Here is an 18,687-nt window from a genome sequence, read left to right on the forward strand (position 1 = left end):
TGTGGTGGGACGAGTATTTCAACAACATGTGGTTGGACGGGTATTTCAACAACCTGTGGTCGGACGAGTATTTCAACAACAGGGGGCCAGACGTATATTTCAACAACAGGGCCTCAGACGTATATTTCAACAACAGGGGCTCAGACGTAAATTTCAACAACAGGGGGTCAGACGTATATTTCAACAACAGGGGATCGGACGAGTGTTTCAACAACAGGAAATCGGACGAGTGTTTCAACAACAAGGGGTCAGACGTATATTTCAACAAAAGGGGGTCAGACATATATTTCAACCACAGGGGGTCAGACGACTGTTTCAACAACAGGGGGTCAGACGTATATTTCAACAACAAGGGGTCAGATTTATATTTCAACAACAGGGGGTCAGACGTATATTTCAACAACAGGGGATCGGACGACTGTTTCAAAACAGGGCGTCAAACGTATATTTCAAAAACAGGGGTGTCAGACGTATATTAAAACAACAGGGGGGTCACACGTATATTTCAACAACAGGGGTAAGACGTATATTTCAACAACAGGGGGTGTGACGTATGTTTCAACAACAGGGGCTCAGGCATTTTATTTTAACAACAGGAGGTCAGACCTTTATTTCAACAACAGGGGGTCGGACGTCTATTTCAAAAACAGGGGGTCAGACGTTTATTTCAACAACAGGTGGTCAGACGTATATTTTAAGAACAGGGGGTCAGACGTATGTCAACAACAGGGGCTCAGACAAGTATTACAACAACAGGGGGTCTGACGTATATTTCAACAACAGGGGTCAGACGTATATTTCAAGAACAGGGGTTCAGACGTATATTTCAACAACAGGGGGTCAGATGTTTATTTCAAAAACAGGGGGTCAGACGTATAATCCAACAACGGGGTGGTCACACGTATATTTCAACAACAGGGGGTCAGACGTATATTTCAACAACAGGGGGTCTGACGTATATTTCAACAACATGGGCTGAGAAAAGTATTTCAAGAACAGGGGTTCAGACGTATATTTCAACAACAGGGGGTCAGACGTTTATTTTTTAACAACAGGGGTTCAGACGTATATTTCAACAACAGGGGGTCAGACGTATATTTCAACAACAGGGGGTCTGACGTTTATTTAAAAAACAGGGGGGCGGGGGTCTGACATATATTTCAAGAAGAGGGTTTCAGACGTATATTTCAACAAGAGGGGGTCAAACGTTTATTTCAAAAACAGAGGGTCAGACGTATATTTCAATAACAGGGGGTCAGACGTTTATTTGAAAAACAGGGGGTCAGACGTATATTTCAAGAACAGGGGGTCAGACGCATACGTTTATTTACAAAAGGGGGTGGAGGGGGGTGGGGGTGGGGTGGGGTGGGGGTGGGGGGGGGGGGGGGGGGGTAGGGGCAGACGTTTATTTCAACAACTGGGGGTCTGACGTATATTTCAACAACATGGGATCGGACGAGTTATTGTACAACAGGGGGTCAGATGTATATTTCACCAACAGGGGGTCAGACGTATATTTCACCAACAGGGGGTCAGACGTATATTTCAACAACAAGGGGTCAGACATATATTTCAACAACAGGGGGTCAGACGTTTATTTCAACAACAGGGGGGTCACACGTTTATTTCAACAACAGGGGGTCTGACGTATATTTCAACAACAGGTGCTCAGACAAGTATTTTAAGAACAGGGGTTCAGACGTATATTTCAACAACAGGGGGTCAGATGTTTATTTCAAAAACAGAGGGTCAGACGTATAATCCAACAACGGGGTGGTCACACGTATATTTCAACAACAGGGGGTGTGACGTATATTTCAACAACAGGGGGTCTGAAGTATATTTCAACAACATGGGCTCAGAAAAGTATTTCAAGAACAGGGGTTCAGACGTATATTTCAACAACAGGGGGTCAGATGTATATGTCACCAACAGGGGGTCAGACGTATAATTCACCAACAGGGGGTCAGACGTATATTTCAACAACAAGGGGTCAGACATATATTTCAACAACAGGGGGTCAGACGTTTATTTCAACAACAGGGGGTCAGACGTTTATTTGAAAAACAGGAGATCAGACGTATATTTCAACAACAGGGGGTCCAACGTATATTTCAACAACAGGTGCTCAGACAAGTATTTCAAGAACAGGGGTTCAGACGTATATTTCAACAACAGGGGGTCAGATGTTTATTTCAAAAACAGGGGGTCAGACGTATAATCCAACAACGGGGTGGTCACACGTATATTTCAACAACAGGGGGTGTGACGTATATTTTAACAACAGGGGGTCAGATGTATATTTCACCAACAGGGGGTCAGACGTATATTTCACCAACAGGGGGTCAGACGTATATTTCACGAACAGGGGGTCAGACGTTTATTTCAACAACAGGGGGTCAGACGTATTTTTCAAAAACAGGGGATTAGACGTATATTTCAAGAACAGGGGGTCTGACGTATATTTCAACAACAGGTGCTCAGACAAGTATTTCAAGAACAGGGGTTCAGACGTAAATTTCAACAACAGGGGGTCACATGTTTATTTAAAAAAAACAGGGGGTCAGACGTATATTTCAACAACGGGGTCAGACGTTTATTTGAACAACAGGGTGGTCACACGTATATTTCAACAACAGGGGGTGTGACGTATATTTCAACAACAGGGGGTCAGACGTATATTTCACCAACAGAGGGTAAGACGTATATTTCAACAACAGGGGTCAGACGTATATTTCAACAACAGGGGGTCAGACGTATATTTCAACAACATTGGGACGTGTAAGGATCGGAATAAATTTCAATGTCAATTCATACAAGATCAAAAGTTTTATTCACATTCTCATTTCCATTCTCATTCTCAATTGTAAATGTGTCATATGTCAAACATCATATTTCATGGAGAATATAATTCAATTTTATTGTTAGTTCATGTTCAAATAAAGTTCATAATATGTATCACATCTTATCATCATCAATTATTAACAAATACCCAAAACCTTATCCTCGATCGAGTTGGAAGATTGACTGCAAAGGAAAAATAAACAATAATAAGTTTGCAGTTCCATATGTAAACAAAACAATAACAATGTAGGAAAATTACTGAAACAACAAAAGTTGACAAAAGACATTAAAGTGTACCAAAATAATAACAAGAGCATTTGCACAGAAAGAAAAAGCATAATATAATGTTATATGATGCAATTTAAATTGAAAATACTTGATGAAAATACAACTTTGAATTTACTAGAATGTAAACATTAGTGATTGAAAACTGAACACATTATCTTTACGTCAGAAAAAAAAGTTACAGATACAACATTTTGGGAATTAAAATTGCTACAGAAATATATTGACAATGGAAAAGAAATGCATGAAAACACACCATTTTGGCAGACCCATATTCTTTTAATTCGTTCTTTTCTTATTTTTGACCGCATGGGACCTAGTTCTCTCAATGCATTAACTAAAAAGCATGGCATGAAGCCTTAACAGGCTTACCTCCCTTGGTATCCTGAAGCATACATAAAATAACACTCTTTTTACTGCTAAATTTGGAATGAAAATTGAAGAAAATTTTAAACTTTAATAATTTGGAAAAAATAATAAAAATTATTTTAGAGATGCTATTTTTTTACCGTAACAGGACGAGTATTTCCACAACATGTGTTGGGACGAGTATTTCAACAACAGGGGTGTAAGACGAGTATTTCAACAACATGTGGTGGAACTGTTATTTCGACAACAGGGGGGGCAGACGAGTATTTCAACATGTGTTTGGACGAGTATTTCAACAACATGTGTTTGGACCAGTGTTTGGCACTCAGCCATCTGATTCCATATCTCTGGCAACACAGGGATGCAACCTTCGGCAAACAGGTTGCCCAATTTCGCCATCTCTTTCAACCAGCAGGTGGATAAAAGGGGCAACCCCCGACCCTGGGTCCCCACGGGCAAATAGTATAAGTATATTTCATGCAGTAACTGTTCAAATAAATAACATAGTTTGGATATGACAGAACCAGATGATTTATACTACACAAAAAGGGTTTCAGTCAGTGACATATTTTACATTCAACCTATACTGCTTGTGTCAGAATTCTGTCCCTTACATGGACCCATACATCACTGTGAGGATCAGGAAAGTCATCTAGTTGGATGATATCCTCCTCGTCTGTTACATTCAGCAGCAGTTCAGGTAGTCGACCACGGTTCACGTTTCCCACCATGAGCAGAATCACTCTGTTAGGGTTGAGGTTGGAAATGTAGTAAGCTGTTGACTTAATGATAAAGTAGGACCAGGGGTCATCCAGGAAATCGTCGGACACAACAAGTACTGTCTTCCAGCTTTTGTTAATGCTTTCTACAACATGGTCAGCTACGTAAGGACCAGGTAGGAAATCTCTGTGGGGAAGAATAAGCTTCAGTCCAAGTAGATCCTCCAGTCCTATACGTAGATCTTGCATTACAAACTGAAGCTCTTCATCCGAGTGGGCTACGAAAGCATCTTTGTTGAAGTTTTGTCTAGTGACCCGCTGGATCCCACGACCCATCAGGACCAAAATGTGATGTGCAATCCTTGTCCAGTTCCGTGACACCAGCATGGCAGACACAAGTAGAAGAGCTATTAAACATATCAGTGTTATGGAGACTGGCAGCCAAAATCGACCTTGACATGAAGTCCAGTGGTAATTAAACTCGTTGTACACTGTGTGGGTTGTTGTAAGAGCACCATATTCAGTAACACATGAATAGTTCCCATTGCCGTCAAAGGTAACCGACGATGCAAATATCCACCTAACAAACAAGAGAGACTGGCATGAGCAGGAGAGAGGGTTTCCCTTCAGCCTCAGGACCAGCTTGTTCTTCTGTCCGAGACTCTCCAACATATCCATTGTGTCATCGTCAAAGTAGGTGATGGAGTTCACTGATAGGTCCAGGATGTGCAGGTCAGGCAGGTCATTGTGTTCAAAAGGAACAGACACAAGGTTATTTCTGGACACATTCAGACTGATCAGTGTCCTGATGGACCCCATATCCATATACCGTATGTCATTCCCTACTATCTCTAAATAACGTAAAGCACGCATCGTCTTTAGTCCCTCCAGTACTGAACCTCCTCTTCTGAGTGTTTCCTTGTCGAAACCCATATTGTTCAACGCAAGAGACGTCAGATTTGGAAATGAGAGCAAGAAATCTTTTGTCATCCCCCTACCTTCATTGCCAGAAAGATCAACTTCATTTAAGAAGCTCAACCCGTTAATTTGCTTTACAAAGCCCCATGCTCCATTGTAGGACAGATCTAATTTTGCTAAATGTGCCGAACCTGTAATACCCGTTATAAAAAACTCCCCAAAAGAACCAGTTATTCCCCTGAATATACAGATACGTAGATTAGGAGGAAAACGTATTCCCGCCTCAAAGGATTCTAACTTTGATACAGAACAATTTTCGGGACTAATTCTGTGCCTATTAAGATTATAGAGTCCGTTGTCAGTCACTTTAATTTGAGATTTTAAACTGCCTTGTCCTAAGTCATACCTGCGTTTAATAAATTTATGTTGATCAGAAGCATCTAAAAACAACAGATGTTTACATAAACTCATCAGGAGAAATGTAGATTGATCCCCTAAAATATTGTTATTTGATAAATCTAGATATTTAATACAACGTGAAAGGACAAGTATTAAATTTTCGTCAAGGTAAATAATGTTGTTATAGCTGAGATCCAGATGTTCGATGCAAATATGTGTCAGATAAATTAGTGTTTCCTTGGTTATAAGCTGGCTTTGAAGGTTTCGATTTCGACTAACATACCTGTTGGAATTTCTCATGAGAACTTGAGATACGTTTTTACCATTAAGGCCATAGAACGCACGTAGAGCCATAGCAGTTGGTAAGGTCATAACGTTTTCCAGAACTATTTTGGAAATATTTTTGAAGGGTAGAAATGCTCCAACATGAATTGCAAGAAGTTTGGAATCTTTTACATCCAACACCTGAACAGATGTATTCTCAAAAACGGAGAATGTGTGGTTTTGTAAAACGGTAATAGCACAATAAATACAGTCATCATCAGATCCAGTCCCTATATTCAAAGTTACCAGTTTTTGCAAATACCCAAATCCAACTCCAAATATGTCATGTTGGAACGTATCAATTGTCAGTGTTTCTACGTTTATTAACCATTTGAATATCCAATCCGGAGTAGTTCCTCTACGTCGGCAGTCGTTGTTACCAATGTTCAACTCTGTAAGACTTTGTAGAGGACGGAAGACATCTTCTGGATAGGTGTGATTGTCCAGTTGGAGATTATTGTTATTAAGGCGTAAACTGAGAAGGAGGGATAAACCTTTAAATGCGTTTGCTTCCAACCTTGATACTTGACAGTTTACAATGTTCAAATACAACAATCGGGGAAGACACACAAACGCCTGGTCCCTGAGAACTGTTATGTTGTTCCCGCTGAGATCCAGACTGACAGAGTTGAGAGGGAACAGAGGTACAGAGGGAACAGAGGTAAGGTTGAGGTTCTAACAGTCAACACGGCTACCACCAAGCTGGGGGTCTGGCTTTATTTGACATGTCTTCTGGCTTGTAGAAGAGGTCACAGTTAGTGTCAGGATAAGGCCACAGATGATCTTCATTGTGATGGCAATTTGGATAGATCTCGGTTCTGTTCCGTGTTGCAGTTCTTGATCAGTTTTAGTTGAAATCTAGAATGTATGAAGAATATATGTAAATAAAAGAATCCGTAAAACACACTTCCCTGCCTGCAAGCACATTGGAGTGATTGAATGATTGAGTGAGTGTGTTAAAGTGGTAGTTTATCGGCCATATAATGGCTAGAATAAGGTATTTAAGAGCATTAAACGCTTTGAAAATTATAATACAGTATATAATATTAAACCAGGCTATAGATAACCAGAAAAAAAATAAGATCACTGTACGAGGGACTATTTTTTTTATGGTTATTCAACCCCTAACGACGATGCAGCCCCTTACAATTTTCGTTAATGACATTATTTACTAATTGTTAAACAATGCACTGTACTTCCTGTTAAAACAAAGAAATGATTAAATGGTAGCTTAAATTTGTAAAAGGGTACTGATTGATCATGCGTTGAGATACGAATCCCTTGTGGTGGACAAATCAAGATAGTCAAGCAAGCCATGCTTTACTGTGATTTCTTCATCTAGACTGTCATCATCATCTTCGCCTAAATCCAACGACCCAAGTTTTCATAATGATATAAGAATTACTTAAAAAAAGGATATGCTGATATTTTACTAATTAAAATCCTCGAAGCTTTATTTTTTAGTATTACAAAGCTCAAATTTGGTTTCTAAAAAAACAGACTCAGCTATGTTAGAAAATACTAGTTAAGCGAAAGTAACAGTGTTTTCTATTTAACATGTTCTACCTGAATTTTCTATAAAAGATTTGTGACATAACAATATTTATGAACGAAATTATGCCACTGAATACAACTTCTTATGGTAGACTGGCTTACAAAGCAGGAGCTTATGTTGAAACTGCGTTTGGGAATGTAATTGACATTGTCCCGTGGGGCGAAATCTCTTTGCTTGGCTGGCCACCCATTCATATCTATCAGGTTACAGCGAGTGCACCTTCGAAGCTTATATCAGGTTATGTTAACAAAGGCCGTCGAGTCTATTCTCCTTCCTTTTTTATGTCATGTTGGTAAGATTCGGTGACCGACGTATTGTCTCTTAAACGGATACTTGCTTGATAAACGTGTTAGGATCTACACCGAAACGTCGCACTAATTGTAATAAAGAAGTTGTTCATCCATAGAACTCGTCTTACTTCATCACTCCAACTTCTAAATGCCACTCAAAGAAGGGTACTGTAGTCTGAACGACTCGTTCCACATGTGGACATTTTGTGATATGAGCTCGAGATCATTGACAATATATTGTAATTACAGATAAGGCAAGACGACTTGTGACAGTAAACTTACACATACTCTCCAAAAGTAGGACAAATTCCAACAGTGAATGTCCTATAATTATGTAAGACAATATGTTGCACTTTATTTGAATGGGTTTTGAAAACTCATTGCCAGTGTCATCGTAAGAAAATATTGTGAATCTGTTATTATGTCCTTAAGAATTTGGAACAAAAATAACTTATATTTTGACATCATTTCTAATTTACTCATGTTTTTTTAAAAAAAATAATCCTTTCACCGTATTTTCAACAAACAATAAATCATGTCATAATAACTGGAAATTATGCAAGAAGGACATGGATGGTTGGACTCAACAATTTCAATGTTGGAAATTATAAGATGTATATCACGGCGGGAATAAAGTAGATAAATACTTCTTGAAACTATGCTTTTTTCTCTATTATTTTGTGTGTGAAATTTTTTGTTGGTATATTTGAAGCAAAAATATTTGATTTCCAAGCAGTCGCCTGAGATGATTAACAGTGTTGGAGTACACTCCCCTTATTGCCTCATTCAGGGTAGCATATTAAGACATCGTGAACGCTCGCAAGTTGGCCATATAAAAAAGGTTTGATGATCAAATCACAGATCACAAGACGACTTGTGACAGTAAACTTACACATACTCTCCAAAAGTAGGACAAATTCCAACAGTGAATGTCCTATAATTATGTAAGACAATATGTTGCACTTTATTTGAATGGGTTTTGAAAACTCATTGCCAGTGTCATCGTAAGAAAATATTGTGAATCTGTTATTATGTCCTTAAGAATTTGGAACAAAAATAACTTATATTTTGACATCATTTCTAATTTACTCATGTTTTTTTAAAAAAAATAATCCTTTCACCGTATTTTCAACAAACAATAAATCATGTCATAATAACTGGAAATTATGCAAGAAGGACATGGATGGTTGGACTCAACAATTTCAATGTTGGAAATTATAAGATGTATATCACGGCGGGAATAAAGTAGATAAATACTTCTTGAAACTATGCTTTTTTCTCTATTATTTTGTGTGTGAAATTTTTTGTTGGTATATTTGAAGCAAAAATATTTGATTTCCAAGCAGTCGCCTGAGATGATTAACAGTGTTGGAGTACACTCCCCTTATTGCCTCATTCAGGGTAGCATATTAAGACATCGTGAACGCTCGCAAGTTGGCCATATAAAAAAGGTTTGATGATCAAATCACAGATTCTGTAAGTCCACATTGTTGCATGAAAGGTTGAAGTTCCTCCGGTATACATATGAGCTAGATAAAACACTTCATGGTTTGGGTTGGAATAACAGTAAAACCAATTACCAGGGATCATGTAAGTCCTCGTTAATTCTTACTTCCGTGTGAAAAATCAGTATCGGACTCTATAAGGACAAATACTTGTAACACACTTAACATAACGATTCTTTCAATAGGCGTACCTGCTACGACGTTTCTCACAAGGAATAAACAAAGCCCTTACCCCTCTCGTGTCCTGATTGAGGCTGGTTGATAAACATTTCCAAACCCAATGCTAGTGACATCCTGCTGCACATAGGACACATACTGATTCTTCGGATAGTGTGTATAACATAACATTTGCTTCAATAGACGTACCTGCTATCATGTTCCTCGCGTTGGGTGACCTTGGTTATGTGCGACTGGTGTATAAATACTTGTGCGTTGATGTGTGTACAATGTACATATATTGCGAGGGCTGAGTCATCTCAAAGCATAGGATTTTGTAAGAGGTGGGTGTGGCACATATTGCACATGATGAAACTAACCTTCAGTGAATGTATGTGTTTACACAAGGGCGCCGTATTCTGGCTGTTTGTGTTTGAAAAGACCATTTCAGCTGAGGGCAGTTGAGGGGGCATGCAAGTATTTCAACAACATGTGGTGGGACGAGTACTTCAACAGCATGTGGTTGGACGGGTATTTCAACAACATGTGGTTGGACGGGTATTTCAACAACCTGTGGTCGGACGAGTATTTCAACAACAGGGGGTCAGACGTATATTTCAACAACGGGGGATCGGACGACTGTTTCAACAACATCGGGTCAAACGTATATTTCAACAACAGGGGCTCAGACGTTTATTTCAAAAAGAGGGGTGTCAGACGTATATTTCAACAACAGGGGGGTCACACGTGTATTTCAACAACAGGGGTAAGACGTATATTTCAACAACAGGGGGTGTGACGTATGTTTCAACAACATGGGCTCAGACAAGTATTTCAACAACAGGGGCTCAGACATATATTTCAAAACCAGGGGGTCATACGTATATTTCAACAACAGGGGGTCATACGTATATTTCAACAACAGGGGGTCAGACGTATATTTAAACAACAAGGGGTCTGACGTACGTTTCAACAACAGGGGGTGAGACATTTTATCTCAACAACAGGGGGTCAGAAGTTTATATCAACAACAGGGGGTCAGACGTTTATTTAAAAAACAGGGGGTCAGACGTTTATTTCAACAACAGGGGGATCACACGTATATTTCAACAACAGGGGGTCAGACAAGTATTTGAAGAACAGGGGAGTCAGACGTATATTTCAACAACAGAGGGTCAGACGTTTATTTCAAAAACAGGGGTCAGACGTATATTTCAACAACAGGGGGTCTGACGTATATTTCAACAACAGGGGGTCTGACGTATATTTCAACAGGGGCTCAGACAAGTATTTAGAAACAGGGGGTGTGACGTATATTTCAACAACAGGGGGTCAGATGTTTATTTCAAAAACAGGGGATCAGACGTATATTTCAAGAACAGGGGGTCTGACGTATATTTCAACGACAGGTGCTCAGACAAGTACATGTATGTCAAGAACAGGTGTTCAGACGTATATTTCAACAACAGGGGGTCAGACGTTTATTTCAACAACAGAGGGTCAGATGTTTATTTCAAAAACAGGGGGTCAGACGTATATTTCAACAACGGGGTCAGACGTTTATTTCAACAACAGGGTGGTCAGACGTATATTTCAATAACAGGGGGTGTGACGTTTATTTCACCAACAGGGGGTCAGACGTATATTTCACCAACAGGGGGTCAGACGTATATTTCAACAACAGGGGGTCAGACGTTTATTTCAACAACAGGGGGTCAGATGTTTATTTCAAAAACAGGTGGTCAGACGTATATTTCAACAACGGGGTCAGACGTTTATTTCAACAACAGGGTGGTCAGACGTATATTTCAATAACAGGGGGTGTGACGTTAATTTCACCAACAGGGGGTCAGATGTATATTTCACCAACAGGGGGTCAGACGTATATTTCACCAACAGGGGGTCAGACGTATATTTCAACAACAGGGGGTCAGACGTTTATTTCAACAACAGGGGGTCAGACGTATTTTTCAAAAACAGGGAATCAGACGTATATTTCAACAACAGGTGCTCAGACAAGTATTTCAAGAACAGGGGTTCAGACGTATATTTCAACAACAGGGGGTCAGACGTTTATTTCAACAACAGGGGGTCAGATGTTTATTTAAAAAAACAGGGGGTCAGACGTATATTTCAACAACAGGGTCAGACTCTTATTTGAACAACAGGGTGGTCACACGTATATTTCAACAACAGGGGGGTGACGTATATTTCAACAACAGAGGGTCAGACGTATATTTCACCAACAGGGGGTCAGACGTATATTTCAAGAACAGGGGGTCAGACGTTTATTTCAAAAACAGGGTCAGACTCTTATTTGAACAACAGGGTGGTCAGACGTATATTTCAACAACAGGGGTCAGACGTATATTTCAACAACAGGGGGTCAGACGTATATTTCAACAACATTGGGACGTGTAAGGATCGCAATAAATTTCAATGTCAATTCATCCAAGATCAAAAGTTTTATTCACATTCTCATTTCCATTCTCTTTCTCAATTGTACATGTGTCATATGTCAAACATCATATTTCATGGAGAATATAATTTAATTTTATTGTTAGTTCATGTTCAAATAAAGTTCATAATATGTATCACATCTTATCATCATCAATTATCAACAAATACACAAAACCTTATCCTCATTGGAGTTGGAAGATTGACTGCAAAGGAAAAATAAACAATAATAAGTTTGCAGTTCAATATGTAAACAAAACAATAACAATGTATGAAAATTACTGAAACAACAAAAGTTGACAAAAGACATTAAATTGTACCAAAATAATTAGAAGAGCATTTGCACAGAACGAAAATGCATAATATAATGTTATATGATGTAATTTAAATTGAAAATACTTGATGAAAATACAACTTTACTAGAATGTAAACATTAGTGATTGAAAACTGAACACATTATCTTTACGTCAGAAAAAAAAGTTACAAATACAACATTTTGGGAATTAAAATTGCTACAGAAATATATTGACAATGGAAAAGAAATACAAATGCATGAAAACACACCATTTTGGCAGACCCATATTCTTTTAATTCATTCTTTTCTTATTTTTGACCGCATGGGTCCTAATTCTCTCAATGCATAAACTAAAAAGCATGGCATTAAGCCTTAACAGACTTACCTCCCTTGGTATCCTGAAGCATACATAAAATAACACTCTTTTTACTGCTAAATTTGGAATGAAAATTGAAGAAAATGTTAAACTTTAATAATTTGGAAAAAAATAATAGAAATTATTTTAGAGATGCTATTTTTTTACCGTAACAGGACGAGTATTTCCACAACATGTGTTGGGACGAGTATTTCAACAACAGGGGGGTCAGACGAGTATTTCAACAACATGTGGTGGAACGGTTATTTCGACAACAGGGGGGGGGGGGGGCGGGGAGTATTTCAACATGTGTTTGGACGAGTATTTCAACAACATGTCTTTGGACCAGTATTTCGGGGCACTCAGCCATCAGATTCCATCTCTCTGGCAACACAGGGATGCAACCTTCGGCAAACAGGTTGCCCAATTTAGCCATCTCTTTCAACCAGCAGGTGGATAAAAAGGCAACCCCCGACCCTGGGTCCCCACGGGCAAATAGTATAAGTGTATTTCATGCAGTACCTGTTCAAATAAATAACATAGTTTGGATATGACAGAACCAGATGATTTATACTACACAAAAAGGGTTTTAGAACAGTGACTTATTTTACATTCAACCTATACTGCTTGTGTCAGAATTCTGTCCCTTACATGGACCCATACATCACTTTGAGGATCAGGAAAGTCATGTAGTTGGATGATATCCTCCTCGTCTGTTACATTCAGCAGCAGTTCAGGTAGTCGACCACGGTTCACGTTTCCCACCATGAGCAGAATCACTCTGTTAGGGTTGAGGTTGGAAATGTAGTAAGCTGTTGACTTAATGATAAAGTAGGACCAGGGGTCATCCAGGAAATCGTCGGACACAACAAGTACTGTCTTCCAGCTTTTGTTAATGCTTTCTACAACATGGTCAGCTACGTAAGGACCAGGTAGGAAATCTCTGTGGGGAAGAATAAGCTTCAGTCCAAGTAGATCCTCCAGTCCTATACGTAGATCTTGCATTACAAACTGAAGCTCTTCATCCGAGTGGGCTACGTAAGCATCTTTGTTGAAGTTTTGTCTAGTGACCCGCTGGATCCCACGACCCATCAGGACCAAAATGTGATGTGCAATCCTTGTCCAGTTCCGTGACACCAGCATGGCAGACACAAGTAGAAGAGCTATTAAACATATCAGTGTTATGGAGACTGGCAGCCAAAATCGACCTTGACATGAAGTCCAGTGGTAATTAAACTCGTTGTACACTGTATGGGTTGTTGTAAGAGCACCATATTCAGTAACACATGAATAGTTCCCATTGCTGTCAAAGGTAACCGACGATGCAAATATCCACCTAACAAACAAGAGAGACTGGCATGAGCAGGAGAGAGGGTTTCCCTTCAGCCTCAGGACCAGCTTGTTCTTCTGTCCGAGACTCTCCAACATATCCATTGTGTCATCGTCAAAGTAGGTGATGGAGTTCACTGATAGGTCCAGGATGTGCAGGTCAGGCAGGTCATTGTGTTCAAAAGGAACAGACACAAGGTTATTTCTGGACACATTCAGACTGATCAGTGTCCTGATGGACCCCATATCCATATACCGTATGTCATTCCCTAATATCTCTAAATAACGTAAAGCATGCATCGTCTTTAGTCCCTCCAGTACTGAACCTCCTCTTCTGAGTGTTTCCTTGTCGAAACCCATATTGTTCAATGCAAGAGACGTCAGATTTGGAATTGTGAGCAAGAAATCTTTTGTCATCCCCCTACCTTCATTGCCAGAAAGATCAACTTCATTTAAGAAGCTCATCCCGTTAATTTGCTTTACAAAGCCCCATGCTCCATTGTAGGACAGATCTAATTTTGCTAAATGTGACGAACCTGTAATACCCGTTATAAAAAACTCCCCAAAAGAACCAGTTATTCCCCTGAATATACAGATACGTAGATTAGGAGGAAAACGTATTCCCGCCTCAAAGGATTCTAACTTTGATACAGAACAATTTTCGGGACTAATTCTGTGCCTATTAAGATTATAGAGTCCGTTGTCAGTCACTTTAATTTGAGATTTTAAACTGCCTTGTCCTAAGTCATACCTGCGTTTAATAAATTTATGTTGATCAGAAGCATCTAAAAACAACAGATGTTTACATAAACTCATCAGGAGAAATGTAGATTGATCCCCTAAAATATTGTTATTTGATAAATCTAGATATTTAATACAACGTGAAAGGACAAGTATTAAATTTTCGTCAAGGTAAATAATGTTGGTATAGCTGAGATCCAGATGTTCGATGCAAATATGTGTCAGATAAATTAGTGTTTCCTTGGTTATAAACTTGCTTTGAAGGTTTCGATTTCGACTAACATACCTGTTGGAATTTCTCATGAGAACTTGAGATACGTTTTTACCATTAAGGTCATAGAACGCACGTAGAGCCATAGCAGTTGGTAAGGTCATAACGTTTTCCAGAACTATTTTGGAAATATTTTTGAAGGGTAGAAATGCTCCAGCATGAAATGCAAGAAGTTTGGAATCTTTTACATCCAACACCTGAACAGATGTATTCTCAAAAACGGAGAATGTGTGGTTTTGTAAAACGGTAATAGCACTGTAAATACAGTCATCATCAGATCCAGTCCCTATATTCAAAGTTACCAGTTTTTGCAAATACCCAAATCCAACTCCAAATATGTCATGTTGGAACGTATCAATTGTCAGTGTTTCTACGTTTATTAACCATTTGAATATCCAATCCGGAGTAGTTCCTCTACGTCCTCTCAGTCGGCAGTCGTTGTTACCAATGTTCAACTCTGTAAGACTTTGTAGAGGACGGAAGACATCTTCTGGATAGGTGTGATTGTCCAGTTGGAGATTATTGTTATTAAGGCGTAAACTGAGAAGGAGGGATAAACCTTTAAATGCGTTTGCTTCCAACCTTGATACTTGACAGTTTACAATGTTCAAATACAACAATCGGGGAAGACACACAAACGCCTGGTCCCTGAGAACCATTATGTTGTTCCCGCTGAGATCCAGACTGACAGAGTTGAGAGGGAGATCACCAGGAACAGAGGTAAGGTTGAGGTTCTGACAGTCAACACGGCTACCACCAAGCTGGGGGTCTGGCTTTATTTGACATGTCTTCTGGCTTGTAGAAGAGGTCACAGTTAGTGTCAGGATAAGGCCACAGATGATCTTCATTGTGATGGCAATTTGAATAGATCTCGGTTCTGTTCCGTGTTGCAGTTCTTGATCAGTTTTAGTTGAAATCTAGAATGTATGAAGAATATATGTAAATAAAAGAATCCGTAAAACATACTTCCCTACCTGCAAGCACATTGGAGTGATTGATTGATTGAGTGAGTGTGTTAAAATGGTAGTTTATCGGCCATATAATGGCTAGAATAAGGTATTTAAGAGCATTAAACGCTTTGAAAATTATAATACAGTATATAATATTAAACCAGGCTATAGATAACCAGGAAAAAAGGAAGATCACCGTACGAGGGACCATTTTTTTTATGGTTATTCAACCCCTAACGACGATGCAGCCCCTTACAATTTTCGTTAATGACATAATTTACTAATTGGTAAACAATGCACTGTACTTCCTGTTAAAACAAAGAAATGATTAAATGGTAGCTTAAATTTGTAAAAGGGTACTGATTGATCATGCGTTGAGATACGAATCCCTTGTGGTGGACAAATCAAGATAGTCAAGCAAGCCATGCTTTACTGTGATTTCTTCATTTACACTGTCATCATCATCTTCGCCTAAATCCAACGACCCCAGTTTTCATAATGATATAAGAATTACTTAAAAAGAGGATATGCTGATTATTGTTCTAATTAAAATCCTCGAAGCTTTTTTTTTTAGTCTTACAAAGCTCAAATTTGGTTTCTAATAAAACAGACTCAGCTATGTTAGAAAATACTAGTTAAGCGAAAGTAACAATGTTTTGTATTTAACATGTTCTACCTGATTTTTCTATAAAAGATTTGTGTCATAACAATATTTATGAACGAAATTATGCCAATGAATACAACTTCTTATGTTAGACTGGCTTACAAAGCAGGAGCTTATGTTGAAACTGCGTTTGGGAATGTAATTGACATTGTCCAATGCGGGCGAAATCTCTTTGCTTGGCTGGCCACCCATTCATATCTATCAGGTTACAGCGAGTGCACCTTCGAAGCTTATATTAGGTTATGTTAACAAAGGCCGTCGAGTCTATTCTCCTACCTTTTTTATGTCATGTTGGTAAGATTCGGTGACCGACGTATTGTCTCTTAAACGGATACTTGCTTGATAAAGGTGTTAGGATCTACACCGAAACGTCGCACTAATTGTAATAAAGAAGTTGTTCATCCATAGAACTCGTCTTACTTCATCACTCCAACTTCTAAATGCCACTCAAAGAAGGGTACTGTAGTCTGAACGACTCGTTCCACATGTGGACATTTTGTGATATGAGCTCGAGATCATTGACAATATATTGTAATTACAGATAAGGCAAGACGACTTGTGACAGTAAACTTACACATACTCTCCAAAAGTAGGACAAATTCCAACAGTGAATATCCTATAATTATGTAAGACAATATGTTGCACTTCATTTGAATGGGTTTTGAAAACTCATTGCCAGTGTCATCGTAAGAAAATATTGTGAATCTGTTATTATGTCCTTAAGAATTTGGAACAAAAATAACTTATATTTTGACATCATTTCTAATTTCCTCATGTTTTTAAAAAAAAAAATAATCCTTTCACCGTATTTTCAACAAACAATAAATCATGTCATAATAACTGGAAATTATGCAAGAAGGACATGGATGGTTGGACTCAACAATTTCAATGTTGGAAATTATAAGATGTATATCACGGCGGGAATAAAGTAGAGAAATACTTCTTGAAACTATGCTTTTTTCTCTATTATTTTGTGTGTGAAATTTTTTGTTGGTATATTTGAAGCAAAAATATTTGATTTCCAAGCAGTCGCCTGAGATGATTAACAGTGTTGGAGTACACTCCCCTTATTGCCTCATTCAGGGTAGCATATTAAGACATCGTGAACGCTCGCAAGTTGGCCATATAAAAAAGGTTTGATGATCAAATCACAGATTCTGTAAGTCCACATTGTTGCATGAAAGGTTGAAGTTCCTCCGGTATACATATGAGCTAGATAAAACACTTCATGGTTTGGGTTGGAATAACAGTAAAACCAATTACCAGGGATCATGTAAGTCCTCGTTATTTCTTACTTCCGTGTGAAAAATCAGTATCGGACTCTATAAGGACAAATACTTGTAACACACTTAACATAACGATTCTTTCAATAGGCGTACCTGCTACGACGTTTCTCACAAGGAATAAACAAAGCCCTTACCCCTCTCGTGTCCTGATTGAGGCTGGTTGATAAACATTTCCAAACCCAATGCTAGTGACATCCTGCTGCACATAGGACACATACTGATTCTTCGGATAGTGTGTATAACATAACATTTGCTTCAATAGACGTTCCTGCTCTCATGCTCATCGATTTTGGGTGACCTTGGTTATGTGCGACTGGTGTATAAATACTTGTGCGTTGATGTGTGTACAATGTACATATATTGCGAGGGCTGAGTAATCTCAAAGCATAGGATTTTGTAAGACGTGGGTGTGGCACATATTGCACATGATGAAACTAACCTTCAGTGAATGTATGTGTTTACACAAGGGCGCCGTATTCTGGCTGTTTGTGTGTGCGCGTCATAAGACCATTTCAGCTGAGGGCAGTTGAGCGGTCATGCAAGTATTTCAACAACATGTGGTGGGACGGGTATTTCAACAACCTGTGGTCGGACGAGTATTTCAACAACAGGGGGTCAGACGTATATTTCAACAACAGGGGCTCAGACATAAATTTCAACAACAGGGGGTCAGACGTATATTTCAACAACAGGGGATTGGACGAGTGTTTCAACAATAGGTGGTCAGACGTATATTTCACCAACAGGGGGTCAGACGTATATTTCAACAACAGGGGGTCTGACGTATATTTCAACAACAGGGGATCGGACGAGTGTTTCAACAACATGGGGTCAGACGTATATTTCACCAAAAGGGGGTCAGACGTATATTTCATCAACAGGGGGTCAGACGTATATTTCAACAACAGGGGATCGGACGAGTGTTTCAACAACAGGGGGTCAGACGTATATTTCACAAACAGGGGCTCAGACGTA

The 18,687-nt window shown here is 39.0% G+C and overlaps 2 protein-coding genes across 2 annotated transcripts; both read right to left on the bottom strand.

The window, feature by feature from the left end:
- Positions 1-4,046: 4,046 nt before the first annotated feature.
- LOC125372059 (toll-like receptor 4) lies at positions 4,047-6,478 on the bottom strand. The gene has a single exon (XM_048380945.1). The coding sequence runs from the start codon at positions 5,904-5,906 to the stop codon at positions 4,080-4,082; it is 1,827 nt and encodes a 608-aa protein (XP_048236902.1). The 5' UTR covers positions 5,907-6,478; the 3' UTR covers positions 4,047-4,079.
- Positions 6,479-13,089: 6,611 nt separating this feature from the next.
- Positions 13,090-14,160, bottom strand: LOC125372042 (toll-like receptor 4). Its single transcript, XM_048380915.1, has one exon. It carries the CDS (start codon positions 14,158-14,160, stop codon positions 13,090-13,092), a length of 1,071 nt encoding a protein of 356 aa, XP_048236872.1.
- Positions 14,161-18,687: the final 4,527 nt, after the last annotated feature.

The sequence above is a fragment of the Haliotis rufescens genome, unplaced genomic scaffold, assembly GCF_023055435.1.
Source record: "Haliotis rufescens isolate VD_foot unplaced genomic scaffold, xgHalRufe1.0.p SCAF_34, whole genome shotgun sequence".
NCBI classification, from domain to species: Eukaryota; Metazoa; Mollusca; class Gastropoda; order Lepetellida; family Haliotidae; genus Haliotis; species Haliotis rufescens.

Coding starts and splice junctions, on each gene's coding strand:
- LOC125372059 (XM_048380945.1), bottom strand. CDS start 5,906: ATGACCTTACCAACTGCTATGGCTCTACGTGCGTTCTATGGCCTTAAT.
- LOC125372042 (XM_048380915.1), bottom strand. CDS start 14,160: ATGGGTTTCGACAAGGAAACACTCAGAAGAGGAGGTTCAGTACTGGAG.